General features: G+C 48.8%; 1 protein-coding gene across 2 annotated transcripts in view; it reads right to left on the reverse strand.

The window, feature by feature from the left end:
• The window catches only part of Lrfn2 (leucine rich repeat and fibronectin type III domain containing 2), a 199,926-nt gene that overhangs the window by 22,782 nt on the left and 157,499 nt on the right, over positions 1–19,645 (reverse strand). For both annotated transcript variants that reach the window (XM_045155660.1, XM_045155661.1), the window contains one exon: positions 14,544–15,967. In XM_045155660.1, coding sequence (XP_045011595.1) covers positions 14,544–15,943 — 1,400 coding nt within the window. In that variant the 5' untranslated portion in view covers positions 15,944–15,967. The remainder of the gene's footprint in view (positions 1–14,543; positions 15,968–19,645) is intronic.

Genomic DNA, 19,645 nt, shown 5'->3' on the forward strand with positions numbered 1-19,645 from the left:
ACCCAGGTTCAATTCCCCAGTAACCACATATGCCAAATGCACAAGGTGGTGCATGCGTCTGGAGTTCATTAGCAGTGGCTGGAGGTCCTAGTGTGTCTATTCTTGCTCTCTTTTCTCTTTTTCTCTCTCTCAAATAAATAAGTAAGTAAATATAGGTTTAAAAAAAAGATTACAAGGTGCAGCTGTAGAGAAGGGAAGCTCTGAGAAGGAAACCTGAGCCAGTGGTCAACGGGCATCAACATAAAAAAGAGACTAACAGAGAGTGGGAGGGGAAAGTAGGGGAAGGGAAGGAATAATCATGGCTTATCATCTATAAGTATAGAAGATAAAATAATAATAATAATAATAATAATAATAAAGGCCTGGGTTTCATGCCTTCTCTGCTCCTTCCTGTCCAGGTTCTTTATGAAGCTGAAAGGGACTGGGTCCTGTGGACATGATGCCCAGAAGAGGCCAGCCATGAGGCAGGCATTTGGTGCTGCTCTGGAAAATGCTGTCACTGGCGCTTGCCTCACGTGTCCCATGCTCTTCCACACCAGAAACGTGCATGCAGACCAGAGGCCTCCCTCCCTGCAGCAGGTGGGGGAGGTGATGCTCACAGACGTCTGTCACCATCTACACACCGGGAGTGATTCCCATCTCCAGAGATGTCACCAACCAGGACTCTCCCAAGCAAGGGGGGAAGGAGTGACATGCAGAGAGATTAGTCACCTCTCAACAGTCGCCTGCAGGGTCAAGAATCCGAGCGGTGCCGCCATCTTGAATAGAGTGGAAGGGACAGGACGGGAAGACGGTGACACGACGCGGGACGCTCTGACCAAGCACCCTGGGAGATGTCTCCCCAGTCCGTGAGCCCGCCGTGGGTTTTGAGATTCCGCCCTGAGATTCACCCCACTCCATAGGGACTGTCAGAACCCCCAGTTGAACTAGAAATGTTTCTGATGGGTAAATACACACTCCATATCCAGATAAGAACATTTAGAGGTGGCAGAGCTCCCCACAAAGAAAAAGTGAAGACTGTCCCTGGACCAGTAAGGGAGCGTCTACTTTTGTTTTCCTTCTCTGTTTTCCCCTAAAATCTCACCGGAGGATGTAAATGGCTGCCTCTCGCCTTACTCTTTCTTTCTTATAAAAAGAAAGGAAAGCGGTAACTCTGTTTCCTGAGAACCCACCTGAGCCGAGACACTTAACACTGGGGCTGACTAACCAGTTCTTTATCCGTGGTGTAGTCAGCTCCACCAAACACAGTTTTATGGGTGGGGGGGGGGTTGTTTCAAGCTTACAGATCTAGGGGAAGTTCCGTCATGGCAGAAGAAGATGGACCCCTTTCACATTACCAAGTATTGAGAGACAACCAAACACACAACAAACACCAAAAAGAAAAAAAACAGAACAAAACAAAAAAACATAAAAAACAGCAAGCAGTGACCATGACAGAACCCAACCCTCTCTACATGCCTTTGGCCTAGAATCCAGATCTGACCCCAGTATCAGGAGTCTGCCTTCTAGGGGCTAAAGCTACAAACTCAATTTTAATAAAACAGTAAGTCTACGGGTCATACATTCAAACTACCACAAACCCCCATGCAGTAAACACTGGTGAAAGATCCCAGTCTGGGTCTTCAGGTGGGTTTTTCCATTCCTAGGCACGCCTCCTTGCCTCCTGGGCAGGAGATCTTCCTCTTAAACTCTATATGCTCTGTAATAAAATCTTTCTGAACTTAACCCTATATGGTCTATAAATATCATTTGTCCAAATTCATAAGACAAGAACCTCCAGGCCGCTGACTCTGGAAACTTGGTGTGATGGTATCCAGCACCTTAGCTCCTGGGTTTCTGCCCAACCAAGAGCTGAGCATGGTTCTTTTGTTCTTAAAGACAACCCCCAAATTCCCACATCACTGATCCCGTCTAACAATCCCTCACTAGATCATTTTCTGTATGGTTTGAGCTCAAGAGGCAGAGGACCGAGACAGAGTTTCTTGGGCCTAAGATTTTTTTTTTTTAATTTAATGCCAAGATATAATGGGTGGAGATCTAAAAGGAAAGAAGAAAAGACTTTACGATGCTGAGTAAAGGGACAGAGGAGGTTTTAAGGGTTTTCAGGGAGAGGATGAGGGAAAGTTCATTGAGAGGAAGGGGCCTTGCCTGGAATATGTGGGTCACGAGGGACACCGTAAGCACCCTGACTCAAGATCATATGGTCAGGTTATATGGGCTATTATTCAACTCCTTTGGGACAATGTGACTTGGAATGTTGTCTCTCTACCCAAGGTCATAGGAAAGGCTTTAGGGCTTAGTCAATTTGCACAATGGTAGGGATTTCCTTCCTGGTCCTGGGCATAGCTGTTGGGGGTGTGATAAAGAAAATTCATGTTTTCCAGGTACATAGCTTTCTTGGTTTGGGGAAAAAGATAAGAGAGAGAAAGAGAGAGAGAGAGAGAGAGAGAGAGAGAGATAACAGACAATCTGGTTAACAGGGACAAGAAGAGGAGAAGAGGGAACCAAGAAGGGAGAGAGGGCAGCCTGCTCATGGCAACAATTCTCCCTGGCTCAGTACTTGCTTGACGATGAGCGATGCCCGTTTGAAGTCAGGACTCCAGTTCACCTTCACCTCACCTATGAAATCTACATTTTACAGGCGAAGACTGAGAGTTTCCCTGTGGTCCAAGGCTAGTAAATAAAGCAGAAACACCAGCTGCTTCCCTCTTCCCCATTGCCCCCCCTGCATTTCGGGCGGGTGGCGGGGTGAGCATTTTGCCTAGCTTTAAGGAACTACCTTTCCCAGCCTCCCTTGCAGAAATGTGTCGGTAGGACTTCTGGGAGATCCCTGTCTTTGCTCTCTTTCATCTTTCCCACTGCATGACAGGGACATAATGATAACTACAGGTCTAGGGGCCATTTTATACTGAGAAGTGACCTTAAAGGCATAAACTGTGTGCTAAAGATGACAGGAAAGAAAGATAGAGTGAGCTCCCCTGTGGCCCAGAAAACCAGTCCCCAATTTTCTTTTATTAGACTTTTCTTAAACGAGGGATACACAAAGCCTAGCATTTAAGCCACATCAAGTTGAATTTTGTTTGTTCCTGTTTTTTTTTTTTTTTAATTCTCTGAGACCTCCTGGTATCTTTATCCTTTCACTGAGACGATCAGATAAGCTATGGAATGCGGAGAGCTTCATCCAGTCGTATTTTTCGCTAGCTGCCCCCAGCTGTTTCTAAAGACCTGGCTTCTACCCCATCCCCTGTTCATCAGCACTGGAGCTCAGCAATGCACAGAAGCAACAGGGATTGGACAGGAAGCCCCAGTCATGTTCTCAGAAAGACGTTGTGTGACTCCGGTCTTAAAGGAAACAGAGGCATTGTGAAGTCCCCCCAAGAGCGTGGTGCCTGGGATGATGCTGATGACGCCCTGGGAGGCAGACATGTCTCCTCATTTTTAATGTTTTATCTTTCTAAAAGTATTTTATTTGTGGGCCAGAGAGATGGCTTAGCAGTTAGGCGCTTTCCTGTGAAGCCTAAGGACCCCGGTTCGAGGCTCGATTCCCCAGGACCCACGTTAGCCAGATGCACAAGGAGGCGCACATGTCTGGAGTTCGGTTTGCAGTGGCTGGAGGCCCTGGAGTGCCCATTCTCTCTCTCTCTCTGCCACTTTCTCTCTCTGTCTGTCGCTCTTAAATAAATAAATAAATAAATAAATAAAGTATTTTATTTGAGCTCAGCATGGTGGCGCACACCTTTAATCCTAGCACTTGGGAGGCAGAGGTAGAAGGATCAGAGTTCAAGGCAGAGGCCACCCTGAGACTACATAGTGAAATAAAAAAATTATTTATTTATTTATACTTAATTACGAGAGAGAAAGAGACAGAATTGGCACGCCAGGGCCTCCCGCCACTGCAAACAAACTCCAGATGCCTGCGCCCCTTGAGCATCTGGCTTAATGTGGGTCCTGGGGAATCTAACCTGGGTCCTTTGGCTTTGCAAGGAAGTGCTTTAATGGCTAAGCCATCCCTCCAGCCCTGTCTCTCTCTCTCTCTCTCTCTCTCTCTCTTTTGCGTAGTTGAGTATGGAGTGAACATGTGTATGTGTATTCATATGTGCACGTGGGAACACGTTAATGTCAGCACACAGTGTTGTCCTTAACTGCTCTCCACCTTATATTTTGAGACAAGGTCTCTCTCTGAGCCCAAACCTCACCAAACTAGCCAGAAAGCCCCACTACATCAGCACTAGGATGATAGCTTCATGCCACCACACCTGGCTGGTTTTTTTTTTAAGGTAAGCCAAACAGATTGACCTTTTCTTTTTATGTGACAGAATGAGAGCAAAATTGAGTGATCAAGAGAGAGAGAGAGAGAGAGAGAGAGAGAGAAAGAGAGAGAGGGAGAGAGAATTGGCATGCCCGAACCTCCAGCCACCCGACCAGAACTCCAGACATGCGCACCACCTTGAGCACATGTGTGACCTTGTGCACGTGTGTCACCTTGTGTGTCTGCCTTTTGTGGGACCTGGCGAGTTGACCATGGGTCCTTAGGCTTTGTAGGCATGTGCCTCAACCTCTTAGCTGTCGCCCCAGCCCCCACACCTGGCTTTTAATAATAGGTGTGTGCCACCTCACAAAAGTGGGTGCTTGTGTGGCAAGCACTTTACCTGCTGAGCCATCTGCAGGGTCCGAGATAACACTTCTTAGCCTTTGCTCTACATGACTTGGAAAACGAATGTTTGAGACTTGGCTCTACCCTCTCTACAGTGGGTTATTATACTCTGGGTCCTGTTGAACTTAAGTTTGTGGATGTCCGACTCCAGTAGTCAGTGGGGAGGAAATTAGTAAAAATAGGAAACCCGAGGCAGGCTGATTTTGATGTCCCCTCTGTTTGGGATCTGACTCTTCTCCCTGCCCAGCCCCAACTTCTACCCTTATCCTTTCTCTTCTTCAGCCGCCCTTTCAGGAGAAGACAGTCTGTCTGGGGATGTGGCTGAGTCAGGGGGCTGCACAGGTGGCAGACTCTCCCTTCCCTTGACGAAGTCAGTGACCTGATCTGTTCCTAGTGTCCCACAGGCCACTGAGAATTTTCCAGCTGTGTGGTGGGAGAGGCAGAGTTTCCTGAGATGCTTCTGGATGCGGTTCTGGTGGGGCAGAGAGTGGCTGATCTCACTCTCTGTCCCTTTCCCAGCTGTGAGATAGGCCATCCATAGCAGCTATGGTTGTTTATATATACATATATTTATATTTATATTTTATTTTTAGTTGAGAGAGAAAGAGGCAAATAGAGAGAAAGGCAGATAGAGGCAAATAGACAGACAAAGAATGGGCGCACCAGGGTCTCCAGCCACTGCAAAAGAACTCCAGACGCATGCGCCCCCTTGTGCATCTGGCTAACGTGGGTCCTGGGGAATAGAACCTGGGTCCTTTGGCTTTGCAGGCAAGCGCCTTAACTGCTAAGCCATCCCTCCAGCCTTCTGGTGGTTGGTATTGATCATCAACTTGACAGCATGTAGAATCTCCCATGACACAAACTCCTGACTGTCCATGAAGGGTGTTTTCTAGATTAGGTTAATTGAGGCAGAAAAACCCACCCTAAGTCCTGGATAGAATGAAAAGGAGAAAGCAAACCGAGCACCAGCATTCATCTATCTGCCTGTGGATGCCACGTGGACAGCTGCTTCACGCCTCCACCCCCATGCCTTCCTTGCCACGGTGGCCAGTACCCTCAGACTATGAGCCATTGTGGTGGCAAGACACTGAGAAATGAAGCTGGAGCTAGGTGGGAAGCTACCTCCTTGCCTCCTGGCCTTCGTGCTGGTAAGTGTGACACAGTCTGCTGGGCGGTGGGAGTCATCCACTGTTGTAACCATCACTGGGCCATGTTGTGGCAGCCACACAACCAACCAGCAAGCAGAATTTGCCTGTGGGTACAATAGCAGTATGAGTGCTCTGGAAGTAACCCACAGCTCTGTGGTTGGATTTACGGCCCACTTAGTGGAAGGGAACGCATGTCGGGTACTGAAAACTGAGTTGAAATCCCAAAGCTTGGAAATGTATAGACCTTAGAAGAATGAAGCCACTGTTCTCTGACTAAGAAGCTATGATGACCCTGGTAAGGTTGCTTCTTAGATACACATATACATATGTTTCTGCCCATTGATTTATGCTATTGTCACTTGGTTAGAGAAGCTTCTTTTAATAATTTATTTGAGAGACAGCGAAAGAGGACAGACAGCAAGAGAGTGGGTATACCAAGGCCTTCAGCCACTGCAAACGAATCGAGATGCCTGCGCCCCCTTGTTCACAGGTGCGACATTGCTAGCTTGCTTCACTGTGTGTCTGGCTTACATGGGACCTGGAGATTCAAACGTGAGTTCTCAGGCTTTGCAGACAAGCACCTTAACTGCTAAGCCATCTCTCCAGCCTGAGAAGCTCCTTGTCTTAAAGAAGACAGTAACCACAGGGGTGACTCAAGACTCTTCAAGATGGTAAGAAAGTAGAGAAAGCCTGTTGTTGAGCACTGAACAGGCCGTCTCTGTCATAGCCACCTGGGCTCAGCGATGTCTGCAAGAATGTAAATGCTATTCTCACTGCTTAGCCAGAGAAGCTTCGCTGTGGAGAGGGGAACGGATGCTGGGAAGACGCATAGCTCGTCAAAGATGAAAATAAGGGACTGCTGGGAGCTCAGCCCTAAACTAGGCCTCTCTGTCATGCCCAGCTCATGCCCAGCCAAGGCCCAGGGCATATTGTGGAAGAGGGAGGTGGAAAGAATGTCCTCCACTCACGAACCTACTGGTACATTTGTGTCTCACAGGGGTCATCATTGCCCCCATGAGACCTGCACAGATCTGAGCTTATGGACAGTTTGTTCTACTTTATTTATTTATTTATTTATTTGAGAGAAAGACAGAGAGAGATAAGGAGGCAGAGAGAATGACAGACAGACAGAAAGAGAGAGAGGGAGAAAGAGAGAGAGAAAGGGCATGCCAGGGCTTCCAGCCACTGCAAACAAACTCCAGACACATGCGCCTCCTTGTGCATCTGGCTTATGTGGGTACCAGGGAACTGAACCTGGGTCCTTAGGCTTTGTAGGCAAATGCCTTAATGGCTAAGCCATATCTCTGGCCCTTTTCTGGACTTTTTGACAGAGGACAGAGGAGTACAAGGGGGCTGAGCCGTCAATACAGAGAAAGGACTTCTAGGGAAGAGAGAGGAGGGTGCTCAGGGGATCAGGGAAGGAGGAGTGGAGGGTGGGACGGCAATGGGACTGGAATGTGGTCAAATCACAGTGTTGCATGTGTTTAAACCTCACTAAAGAGGCTGGAGAGATGGTAAGTGGTTATGGTGTTTGCCTACAAACCCTAATGACCCCGGCGCCCACATAAAGCTGGATATGCAACATGGCACATGTATCTGGCATTGGTTTGCAGTGGCAAGAGGCCCTCACATGCCTGTTCACTGTGTGTGTCTCTCCTCTCTATCTCTTTCTGCTTGAAAATAAATAAATCATTTTTAAAAAGTCTTCCAGGGGCTGGAGAGATGGCTGAGCGGTTAAGCGCTTGCCTGGGAAGCCTGAGGACCCCAGTTCGAGGCTCGATTCCCCAGGACTCACATTAGCTAGATGCACAAGGAAGTACACACATCTGGAGTTCGTTTGCAGTGGCTGGAGGCCCTGGACCACACATTCTTTCTTTCTCTCTCTCTCTCTCCCTCTTACTCTCTGTCTGTCACTCTTAAATAAATAAAAATAACAATAAAAAATTTATTAAAGAAAAGTCTTCCAGGTGTGGTGGTGCTCACCTTTAATCCCAGCACTCAGGAGGCAGAGGTAGGAGGATTGCCGTGAGTTCAAAGCCATCCTGAGTCTCCATAGTGAATTCCAGGCCAGGTAGCCTGGGCTAGAGAGAAACCCTACCTCGAACAACAAAATGAACAAACCAACCAACCAACAAACAAAAAGCCCTTAACAAAAATATGGGGAATATCATAACTGCACCAAAATAACCCCTTCGGTCCTTAAATGCCTTTAGTTCAAACACTCTGCTACAGCAATGAGAAAGGTGACTAAGGAAAAAGGCGTTGCCCTAGCTGAATGGTCCGTTCTGTGCAGGTGGGGTGTCCCACAGCCTGGAAACCTGTGCACGGGGTGGACAGAGGCTGCGGTGGTCACTGCCAGGCCCACCTTCAGGAACCTCTTGCCCTGACCCCTCACTTCCCTTCTCAGAGATGTGAGCCACACCCCAAGACAGCAAAGACAAGCTCGCAGTCTGGCCAACCGCCCTGCACTTTGGGAGCCAGCTGGCTGTTCTCTGAACCTCCGAGGGGCAGCTCCAACATCACACCTGTTCACAGGTTTTCTCGTGACTCTTAGAGACAAGTGCTTGAGAATGTCACTAGGGCCGATAATGACACACGGGGCACTTAATATCACACCAGGAGTGAGGCCAGGCATGGGGTTTTGCTCTCTGTAGGTGGCCTTCCCCTTCCCATTTTCACTCCTCTCCCTTCTGTCCGGTCCCCATTAACGTCAAGCCCTGTCCCTGGCAATGTCAAGGCAGGCTCTGACGATGACAGGCGTGCCTATGAGCCTTCCCCAGTCACACAGAAAACAAGCCAGGTGCCACCACCGAAGGACTGGATGTGTCTGCCGAGTCCCCGTGTCTGCCTGTAGGGTTTGAGTGCGTGGAGCAAATAAATGCCTTGGTGGGGAGACGGCTAGACCATTGGATAATTAAGGAGTTTACTCTGTGTCAGGCAAACCCCAGTCCACCTCAGCCGTGCCTCACCTACCCTCGAGTGTCAGACACTGCTTACAGCTTCCCTTGGACTTCTGTGGAACTAGGGGTCACAGATCCCTGTCGGGTTACATTCTCTTGAACCTCTACCATGGCCCCTGCTTCTGGCCTTGGGCACTGGTGCTCAGATGCCTGGGAGACAGGATGCCCTAACTCTGGGATACAGAACACCACAGGTCCCCTGTGGTTGGTACAGGTGAACGTGGCACACAGTGAGAGTGGCACTGCCCTGCTCATGGGGTGGAGTCACAGGCTGAGAGTACAGGTATCACACTGCTTAGGGCTTTCTACTCCCTCCCTCCGAAGCATCCCTGGGAGGGATTCAGCCAGGTTCGGCTGCCCAGAGGCCGCTCACAGGGAGGACTCATACCGCCATGTGGCTGGTGGAGTGGTGAATGCACGTGGCCAGCTTGTGTTGGAGAGAGACAGGAACCCCTTAGCACAACCACAGGGGCTGAGCCTGGGCGTGTGCCAAGGTTTGAGTTATAGCTGTTTGACTTGGTTTCATGTGACCATAATGAAATGCCGGAAGCAACTGATGTCATAAAGAGAACAGGTTTACTGAGCTCATGATTCTAGGGGTCCAGGCCCAAGGCCTCCAACAAATGGCAGGAAGCCGTGTCAAAAACTGCTCATGGGCTGGAGAAAGGGCTTAGCAGTCAAGGAGTTTGCCTGCAAAATCTAAGGACCCAGGTTTGATTCCCCAGGACCCACATAAGCCAGATGCACAAAGTGGCGCATGTGTCTAGAGTTCATTTGCAGTGGCTGGAGGCCCTGGCATACCCATTCTCTCCCACTCTTTCTCGCTCATGTGAATGAATAAAATAAAAAAACTACTTATGCCTTGAGCCAGAAGTAATAGGAAGAAAAAGAGATTGGGGTCCCACAATCCCTTCAAAGATATATCCCAATGACCTCAAATTTTTTAAAAAATATCTGTACTGTTTTTTTTCTTATTATTTTTTAAATATTTTATTTATTTATTTATTTATGAGAGAAAGAGGGAGAGGGGGGGAAAAGAGTGAAAATGGGCACGCCAGGGCCTCTAGCCACTGCAAAGGAACTCCAGATGCATGAGCCACCTTGTGCACCTGGGGAAGCGAACCTGGGTCCTTAGGCTTTGAAGATAAGTGCCTTTACCACTGAGCAATCTCTCTAGCTCTAGTTCCTGCCTCTTAAACGTCCAAATCACCTTCCAGTACCAGCATGTAGGGTGCCAAACCTTTTGTAAGGGTACATCCATCCAAACATCCGTAGTGACAGCCCTGCCTCCTTTTGGCTGTGTGACTTGGGCGAGTGTCGTTAAAGCTCTTGGCCCTCTTCCCCTTCCTGGCATGTCCAGGAGGCTAGAGGTGGGATCTATAAAGCTAAGTCCCACACTCATAACGAGGCTGCAAGCATGCGGATATTAGTGATCTGCCTCCCGAGCACGTTCTCCTTAGAACTTTTTTTGTTGTTGTTTTGTTTTTCTGTTTTTCGAGGTAGGGTCTCACTCTAGCCCAGGCTGACCTGGAATTCACTCTGTCGTCTCAGGGTGGCCTCGAACTCATGGCGATCCTCCTACCTCTGCCTTCCGAGTGCTGGGATTAAAGGCATGCGCCACCACGCCCGGCTCCTCCTTAGAATTTTTCTAAAACATTGAGCATCAGTCTTCTTACAGATAAGGCTGGATTCTGTAACTGTCCCTTCTCAATTCCTCCCTCGGGATGAGAGACAAGATGATGACCTCTCTGGCACTGCTAGTACCCTCTCGAGAAGGACTTCTGACGCTGCTCACGGTCCCTGTATGGGTAACAGGAACCAATACTCCTTGGGGAATTTACTTTACTTTTCTTTTGTTTTTGTCTAAACTTTAAATTTAAATGTTTTTATTTGTAAGGAGTGGGAGGGAGAGAGAGAAAGAGGGGGAGAAAGAGAATGGGCATGCCCAGGGCCTCTGGCTGCTGCAAACAAATACTCCAGATGCTTGTGCCACTTGGTGCATCTGGCTTTATGTGAGTGCTGGGGAATCAAACCAGGGTCGTTAGGCTTTACAGGCAAGTGTCTTGATGGCTGAGCCATCTCTCCAGCCACCTAAACTTTAAATTTAAAAAGGTTGTGTGCATATGGTGTGTGTGTGTGTGTGTGTGTGTGTGTGTGTTCATTTATGTGGGTACAGGCTCATGTATGCCACCACCGTGCAAGTGTGGAGGTCAGAGGGCAACTTCCAGATGCCACGCCTCATCTTTCGCCTCCTTTGAGGCACTGGCCCACGCTGTCCACCACTGCTTTTGCCACAGGCTAACGGAGCTCCCGAGCCTCTGGTAGATTTGATAGACTCTCCTATCTCCTATCTCCACGTCCTTTCTTGCCCAAGTGGGTGGCTGGGCTTTTAAATGCCTGCCACAGCATCTGGCTTTTTATACGGGGCCCTGGGGGGTTGAACCTGGGTGCTCATACTTATGTGGTCAATGCTTACTGAGTGATTTCCCCAGCCCTGCCGGGAGGATTTCCGCTATTGCATCACATTCCTGTGCAGGAGCATGCCCGAGAGGTCTCCAGTATCCCCAGTCATTTTCATTTTTAGGTTTTGGTGTGTGTTTGAGGTAGGGTTTCACTCTAGCCCAGGCTGACCTGGAATTCACTATCCAGTCTCAGGCAGGCCTTGAACAACCCACATTGATCCTCCTACCTCACCCTCCCAAGTGCTGGGATTAAAGGCGTGCACCACCACGCCCCGGCCATCTTCAGGTTTTGGATATTTTCATATTACTGTCATTCTCGGGGATTCCCCATCACCCAAGGAAAGTGATTTCAATTCCACCCTGAGTGACTGCAGGACCTCAGCCCCAAATCCCCTCCAGGCATTTGTGACCCCCTTAGGGGGCATGACATTTTAATAACAGTAGCATGCTCTACCTGGGGCTCCGTTCAACTCTCTTCTCTCATCAACCGTGTTTCCCCATCACACTAGGCTCAAACCAGCCACAGAGGTAGGGACAATTGACCATGGTGTTTCTTTGTCAAAGTCAAGGCTGTATGATAAATTCACAAGTGAAGAAATCCACTTATTTTCAAAAGGTCAAGCTTACAAGCTACCAAAGAAATGTAAATTAAAACAGGCTTCATGTTTCTTCCTTTGTATTGATCAAGATGAATGGCATTACGTAGTCAGTATTGGCAAAACTGTGATCAAAACAGACATGGTCACATGCCACCGCTGAGGGTATAAAAGACAATAAATATTAAAATATATAACTTGTGAGCATTATAATTTACCTGTTAAGCCGATAATTCACCTCCTAGGAAAATATGTTAAGGAAATCACTGGTGTTGCAGTGAATGCATTTTTTTTGTACAAAAATATCCATCATAGTTACTTTATATATATTAAAAGATGGGGAAGGAAACCTGACTTTTTTGAAGCCTGACTGTTTCAAAAAATTATAGTCCAGCCCTGTGAAAAACATTGTAATGCTAGGAGAACTAAGCCAGCTATAATCTTCAGTGGAGAGGATTAAGAAATAATGGTCTACATTACTTTGGCCATAAATATCATTTTGAACTGGTGTAAAATGGAAAGGGCACATTCCAAAGCATCTGGTTAGAGCCGGGCGGTGGTGGGAGGGCAAGTCATTTTTATTTTTCTTTTTATAGCTCTACTTCCTGGTTTTCTTTTCTTTTGTGTGTTCATGTGCATGTGTGGTGTGGGTGTCTGTACATGTACACATGTGTGTGGAGATGAGAGGGTGGCATTTGATGTGTTTCTCAGTTGTTCTCTACCTTCTCATTGGAGGTGGGGTCTCTTGGGTAACCTGGAGCTGGCCAAGTCCACTCGGCTAGCTAGCCAGCCTGACCCAGAGAGTCCCAGCCTTTCCCTCCCTGGCCACACCCAGCTTTTATTTTTTATTTGACAGAGAAAGAGAGAGAGAGAATGGGCACACCAGGTCCTTCAGCCACTGCAGACTCCAAGTGCTTGTGCCCCCTTGTGTACCTGGCTTACATGGGTCCTGGGGAACTGAATCTCGGTCCTTTGACTTTGCAGGCAAATGCTTAAATCGCTAAGCCATCCCTTCAACCCCACACCCAGCATTTTGTTGTTGTTGTTGTTTGTTTTGTTTTTTTGAGGTAGGGTCTCACTCTAGCCCAGGCTAACCTGGAATTCACTATGGAGTCTCAGGGTGGCCTTGAACTCACGGTGATCCTCCTACCTCTGCCTCTCGAGTGCTGGGATTAAAGGCGTGAGCCACCACGCCCGTCTTTTTTTTTTTTTTTTTTTTTTTTTGGCTTTTTGAACTAGGGTCTCACTCTGGCTTAGGCTGACCTGGAATTCACTATGCAGTCTCAGGGTGGCCTTGATCTCATGGTGATCCTCCTACCTCTGCCTCCAGAGTGCTGGGATTAAAGGCGTGAGCCACCACGCCTGGCACACACCCAGCTTTTTAAAAAATATATTTGCTGGCATTATTGCAAGTAGAGAGAGAGAATGGGTGCACCAGGGCCTCCAGCCACTGCAAATGAACTCCAGATGCATGTGCCATCTTGTACATCTGGCTTTACATGGGTACTGGGGAATCGAACCTGGGTCATTAGGCTTGCAGGCAAGTGCCTTAACCACTGAGCTATCTCTCCAGCTTGCCTCCCACTTTTTATGTGAGTTTTGGGGACCTAGACTCGGGGCTTCATGCTTGTACAGCAAACCCTTTACCCAGTGAGCCATCATCCTAGTCCCTACATCCAAGTTTTATACAAAGATTATGACCTTTATTATTGGAAAAAATGCATGTATGCATCTGTAAGTTGTTTATGCATCACTTTCGGAGAGCTGTACGCCCATGCCTGGGGGTGTAATTCAACTCCAACAGTGCTCCCTCTGGAGGCTGAGATGGGAACTGCTGTCTAGCCTGTTACCACGTAAGGGAGTTGGCGGTGCAGCGACCCTCAGAGACACACACTGTGTCCCTCTTCATCGGCTCTTCCCGCCTATAGACGCTGTCAACGTGGAAAGTGTTCAATGATGGCACTGGATTTCCTGCCCCGTGGCCTCTGGGATAGTGTGATGAGACCTATAGCTCCCCTGTCAACGTGGTCATTCTACATACGATAAGTGACCTACAGGATTTCCCAAGTGCCAAGAGCCGAGGCCACATCCCTCACGTTCACAGAAACTGAGGTTGATGTGGGAAAGGGCTTCTCTGCGATCCAACATCTTGACCCCATGGTGAGTGATGCATATGGTATGGGTTTTTGTTTTTTGTTTTTTCTTTCTCTTTTTGGTTTTTCTGAGGTAGGGTTTCACTCTAGCTCAGACTGACCTGGAATTCACTATGTAATCTCAGGGTGGCCTCGAACTCATGGCAATCTTCCTACCTCTGCCTCTGAGGGCTGGGATTAAAGGCGTGCCCCACCATGCCTGGAGACAGGGTCTCACTACATAACCTTCGCTGGCCGGAAATTCACTTTTACACCAGGTCAGCCTTGAACTTGTGACCCTCTTGAGTCTGCCTGCACGGCAGTGCTAAGGTTCTGGGATCACAGGCACAGGCCGCCGAGCCTGGCTGGGATAAGTCAGAGTGTCGCTTTTCCTTCTGTCAAGTCCCCTTTTTATCAGAGCCTTGCCCTTCAGAGCAACATGGCTTTGCTATTTGTTTCCTCTTACTTGCCTCAGTGAGGGTTGCGCCCAGGATCCCCACCAGCACCCCTGGGGAGAAGGGGTACCAGTAGCCTCCCCGTGCCCCAGCCCCGCTCCTACCCCGTCTGTCCTTGCCACAGCCATCGGCTCACCTGTAGGTCAGTACCTCGTCGTCCGAGCAGTTATACTGCAGCTGGTACATTTTCACTCGGGGCGCTGACTTGCTGACCGACCACTTGACCAGGGCAGACGTGGTGGTCACATCGGACACAAGCACAGCCCGCTCCGGGGTGCTTTTGGGTGGTTCCCCACCCCCGCTGCCTCCCCCTCCCCGGATGGTCTTGCTGGAGCCCGTGATGTCTGAGAGGCGGGACTTGGGGGGTGCCGTGCGGCTGGTGCTGTTGCTGAGGTGTGGGAGCTGGACGATGGACACCTCCACGGTGGCCGTGGCCTCCCCCGCAGCATTGGCTGCAATGCAGGTGAAGGCCCCGCTGTCCTGGGACGTGGTGATGAGGATGTCCAGGGTGCCGTTGTCATACACGGCGGTCCTGGAGGAATTCCCCACCAGGCGGTCGTCGGGGGCGACCCAGTGGATCAGGGGGCCGGGGTCCCCGATGGCCTTGCACTTGAGTGTGGCCGCCTGACCTTCCAGAACCAGCAGCTTGTGCGTGTGCTGGGTGATGAGGGGCGGCTCACACACAAACTCCTCCTCCCGCACGTGCCAGAAATAACGGCCCTTGAGGCCCCCCGGGGAGCCACAGGTCTCCAGGTCATCCTCTCTCTCAAGTCTCCTCAGCCAGAGAAGTTCACAGTTGCAATGTAGGGGATTCCCCCCAAAACTGAAGGACAAGGGTGGGGCGAAGGGTGTGGCGGTCAGCAAGGAATCCTGGGAGCGAGCAAAGATGGGGTCCGGGGGCAGCTTCTGCAGCCTATTGGACGTCAGGTCCAGGCGGGCCAGTTTCTGCAGGTCGGCAAACGTGCCCTCGGCGATGTGGTCCAACAGGTTGTGATCCAGGCTCAGCTGGTGGAGGTTGACCATGCGCCGCACGGAGTCCCAGGGCAGCCCGCGCAGGTTGTTGTAGGAGAGGTCCAAGTCCTCCAGCGTCAGCAGGAAGTCCTCGAAGGCATCGTGGGCGATGCCACTCAACTGATTGTTGTTCACGATGAGATGCTGCAGATTGATCAGGCCCCGCAGGGTGTCTTCTCCGAGGCTGGGCAGCCGATTGCTGTCGAGGTGTAGGGAACGGAGGCTCTCCAGGTCCAGGAAGGAGAAGGGCTGGATGTGGCTAATGGTGTTCCTGGACAGGGTCAGGTCCACCAGCCCCGTCATGTTGGCGAAGTCCTGGCGGCCAATGTGGATGATGAAGTTGCCCCCCAGTCGCAGCTCCACCGTCCGTCGGTCGATATCAGGGGGCACAAAGAGCAGCCCCTTGGAGGGGCACAGGGTCCCCAGTGACTCAGACAAGTTCTGGCAGACACAGTACTTGGGGCAGGCATCAACCACGGCAAATGCCATGCCAAATGCCAGCAGACCGCCAAGCAGGGTCTCCATGGTCTGGTCACTCAGCCTCTGCGCCTGGAAGGGAGGGACACAAGGTCAAGATCAGGAGGTAACTGCCATGTCCCAGAGCTTCCTTCCTCCCATGAATCCACTGCCTTAGGGAATACAAGAGACTGGCTATGCCCAGGTAAGCACTGTGTTTTCTTACTCAGTTCTATTTCATCTTTTCTCCTCAATTCCTATCACCTCTTCATCTACTGTTTCATTCATTCATTTGTTGTGTTTATAGATTATTTTCTTTAAAAAATATTACTTATTTATTTGCAAGCTGAGAGACAGAGACAGAGAGAATGGGAGAGCCCCTGGGCCTCCAGACCACAGCAAACAAACTCCAGATGAATGTGCCACTTTGTGTATCTGGCTTTATGTGGGTACTGGGGGCATCAAAAATGGGTCTCTAGGTTTTGCAGGCAAGTAGGTGCCTTAACCACTAAGCCCTCTCTCCAGCCCTTTAGATTGTTTTCCATTTAACCCATTAGCATGCTAGCTTCGTGAGATCAGGGGCTGCCACACAAATTATGGAATCCCAAACATCTAGTACAATTCTGGAACACAGTTATTTCTCAAAAACAAATTTGTTGGCTAGATGGGTAGATGGACAGACAGATGAGTGGACAGGTAGATGGATGGGTGGGTAGATGGGTGAAAGGAAGGGTGATGGATGAATGGATGGGAGGTTGAATGGGTGGGTGGATAGATAACTCAGTAGTTGGGTGAATGAACAGGAAGAGTGGATAGATGGATGAATGTAATGGGTGGATTGATGGAATGGGTCCATGGATGGTTGTGTGGATGGATAGATGGGCAAATATATGGGTAGGTGGATAGATGGATGGATGGATGGATGGATGGATGGATGGATGGATGGATGTGTGGGTGGTGGGAGGTTGGATGTATATGTTGATGGATAACTGAGTGGATGGATGGATGCATTGATGGGTAAATAGATGGGTAGACGGATGTGTGGGTAGAAAGATGGGTGGATAGTTGGATGGACTGATGATTGGGTGGATGGGTTAGTAGGTGAACAGATGGTGAGTGGAAAGATGGATAAGAGGATGAGTGGATGAATGGGTGGATGCATGCGTCAGTGAATGGATGTATAAGTGGCTGAATAAATGGGAATGGATAGATGAGTGGGTAGAAGGATGGGGGAGTGGATGGGTGGGAGGAAGGGTGGATGCAAATGTGGGCTAGATGGGTATATGGGTGGATGGATGGATCATGGTTCATCCCATAACCACGGGGCTTAGAACACGCTCTATGGCTGTCTTGTGAGATCCAGTAGTACCTTCTTAGTTTATTTAGGCACAACACGAAATGACATAGGACTAGCATTCTTTTTTTTTTTTTTAAAGATTTTTATTGATTTATTTGAGAGTGACAGACAGAGAAAGAGGCAGATAGAGAGCGAGAGAGAGAATGGGCACGCCAGGGCTACCAGCCACTGCAAACGAACTCCAGACGCGTGCGCCCCCTTGTGCATCTGGCTAACGTGGGACCTGGGGAACCGAGCCTCGAACCGGGATCCTTAGGCTTCACAGGCAAGCGCTTAACCGCTATGCCATCTCTCCAGCCCGGGACTAGCATTCTTGAGAGATATGTATGTAGACGGGAAGACAGCCCTATGAAAAGCCAGGGTTGGTATAAGTGTGGCTTTGGGTAACTCTTTACCAAGGATGATCCACATAGGCCACAACTTTTTGAGAATTCAGGAGAGGGAAGATAGTAATGGTTAGAGAGAGAAAGGCATGAGCTTGAATTTGACTGGTGTTGGGTCCGATCTCTCTCTCTCTCCCTCTCTTTCTCTCATCAAAGAATTGTCTGCATGCATGAATAAGGACTTGCCCATGGCCTCATAGCCTGCTTAGGTCTTTATGCAAAAGTCACCCCATTGAGGTCTTCCTTAATATCCTATCCCATGATGCCTCCCAGTGTGTCACCCTCCCCTGCCAAGTGCCTTCTCCTTGGAATCTGCAACATTCTCCTCTCCTCAGTATTTTGCCTCATCTCTTCTTCATTGTTTGTCATTTTTCTGACAGCAAAGTCCCAAGAGAAAGGGGCTCATTCCCACTGCCCACAGCCTGAAGCTCTGCCCAACCCTTAGAAGACACTTCGGCATGAATGAACATCCAGGGCAGGAAAGGGGTAGGGATTTGCTGGAATTTTTATATTTCTCAATCTTTTAATTTTCCTCACTATTCCATGTTGTACCAAATATGTACCTTTTTCACGTAGTGCTGAAAACAAGCAATTGGGTTGGACTTTGAGCAAATCCCACACTCTAGCTTCCTGCCGCCCAGCAGTTCTTAAATTGCCTCCTAGGAGTGCTAATTAGGGTTCTGCAAAAGTGGCTTCGAGGCCAATGAGTCGGGAAGGTGCTATCTCCTCATTCGCTCTCCAGAACGCTGTGCATGTTAGCTGGCTCGGGAGAGTTGAGACATTCTACAGAGAGGCGCCGAATGAAGGATGATTTCTGCACTACTCTTGTTTTTGAAGAAGTTATTAATATCTGGAGGGAGTCAAGTTCCATAGGTCCCAGTCTAAGGTTCAGAGAAACAGACAAAATAGCCTAAAGAATTTTAGAAATGATATACGGAATGACTGGGGACATGTCTCAGTGGGTAAAGTGTTTGTCATGTCAGCATGAAGCCCTCAGTTTGGAGCCCTCAGTCTCCACGTAGAAGCCAGGTATGACTCAGTGTGCCTTGAATCCTAGCTCTGGGGAGGTGGAGACAGGAGGATTTCTAGATCTCCTGACTGAATTAATGAACTTCAGGTTAAATGACAGACTCTGCCTCAAAAGAAAAAAAGTAGGTGGAGGGTTGGAGAGTGGCTTAGAGGTTAAGGCGCTTGCCTGGGAAGCCTAAGGACCCATGCTTGAAGCCCAAGATCCCACATAAGCCAGATGCACTAGGTGACGCACGTGCAAGGTTGTGCATGTGCACAACGTGGCACACATGTCTGGAGGTGAATTACAGTGGTGGGAGACCCCGTGCCCCAACTCTCTCTTTTCCTCTCTCTCTCGCTGTCACTCTTGCTCTCTCTCACTAAAAAAGGCCAGTCTGTTGGGCTTGCCTCAAAAAAACAAACAAACAAACAAAAAAAGAATGATTGAGGAAGATACATGAGTTAGCCTCTGGCCTTCGATATGCGCATGCACACACATGCATGCATACCTATGCGTGCACGTGCACGTGCGCACACACACACACAAACATGAGTGCACAGATGGAAGATGTATCTTCACGTGTATGCACAACCAGACACACAAAAATATATGTTGTCTATTTCTATACTATATATAAACATTTCTCTTTTAAAAATCCCTTGCAATCATATACTTTATTATTTTGCAACTTTAACTTCTATTATCATTTCTCTTTAAAGGTAAATATTCCACTTGAGACCCCTTTGAGGGTCGGTGGCTTTTGCCCGCATTTCTCAGGAAAGCACTGTCCAACAGAAAGACAGCATAAGCTCAGTGAAACTGCAGCTTTTCCAGTCATCACAGCTTTAAGACAGTAAAATATGAGTAGGTGAAATTCATTTTACTAGCATATTTTATTTCACCCACAATAGCCAAAATATTATTTCAATATCATCAGTACAATCATTAATGAGATGGAGAACATTCCTTCCTTAGTAGGAAGTCTTCAAAATCTGGTGTGTATTTCACACTTACGGCACATC

Source organism: Jaculus jaculus, chromosome 8, assembly GCF_020740685.1.
Source record: "Jaculus jaculus isolate mJacJac1 chromosome 8, mJacJac1.mat.Y.cur, whole genome shotgun sequence".
Taxonomy (NCBI): domain Eukaryota; kingdom Metazoa; phylum Chordata; class Mammalia; order Rodentia; family Dipodidae; genus Jaculus; species Jaculus jaculus.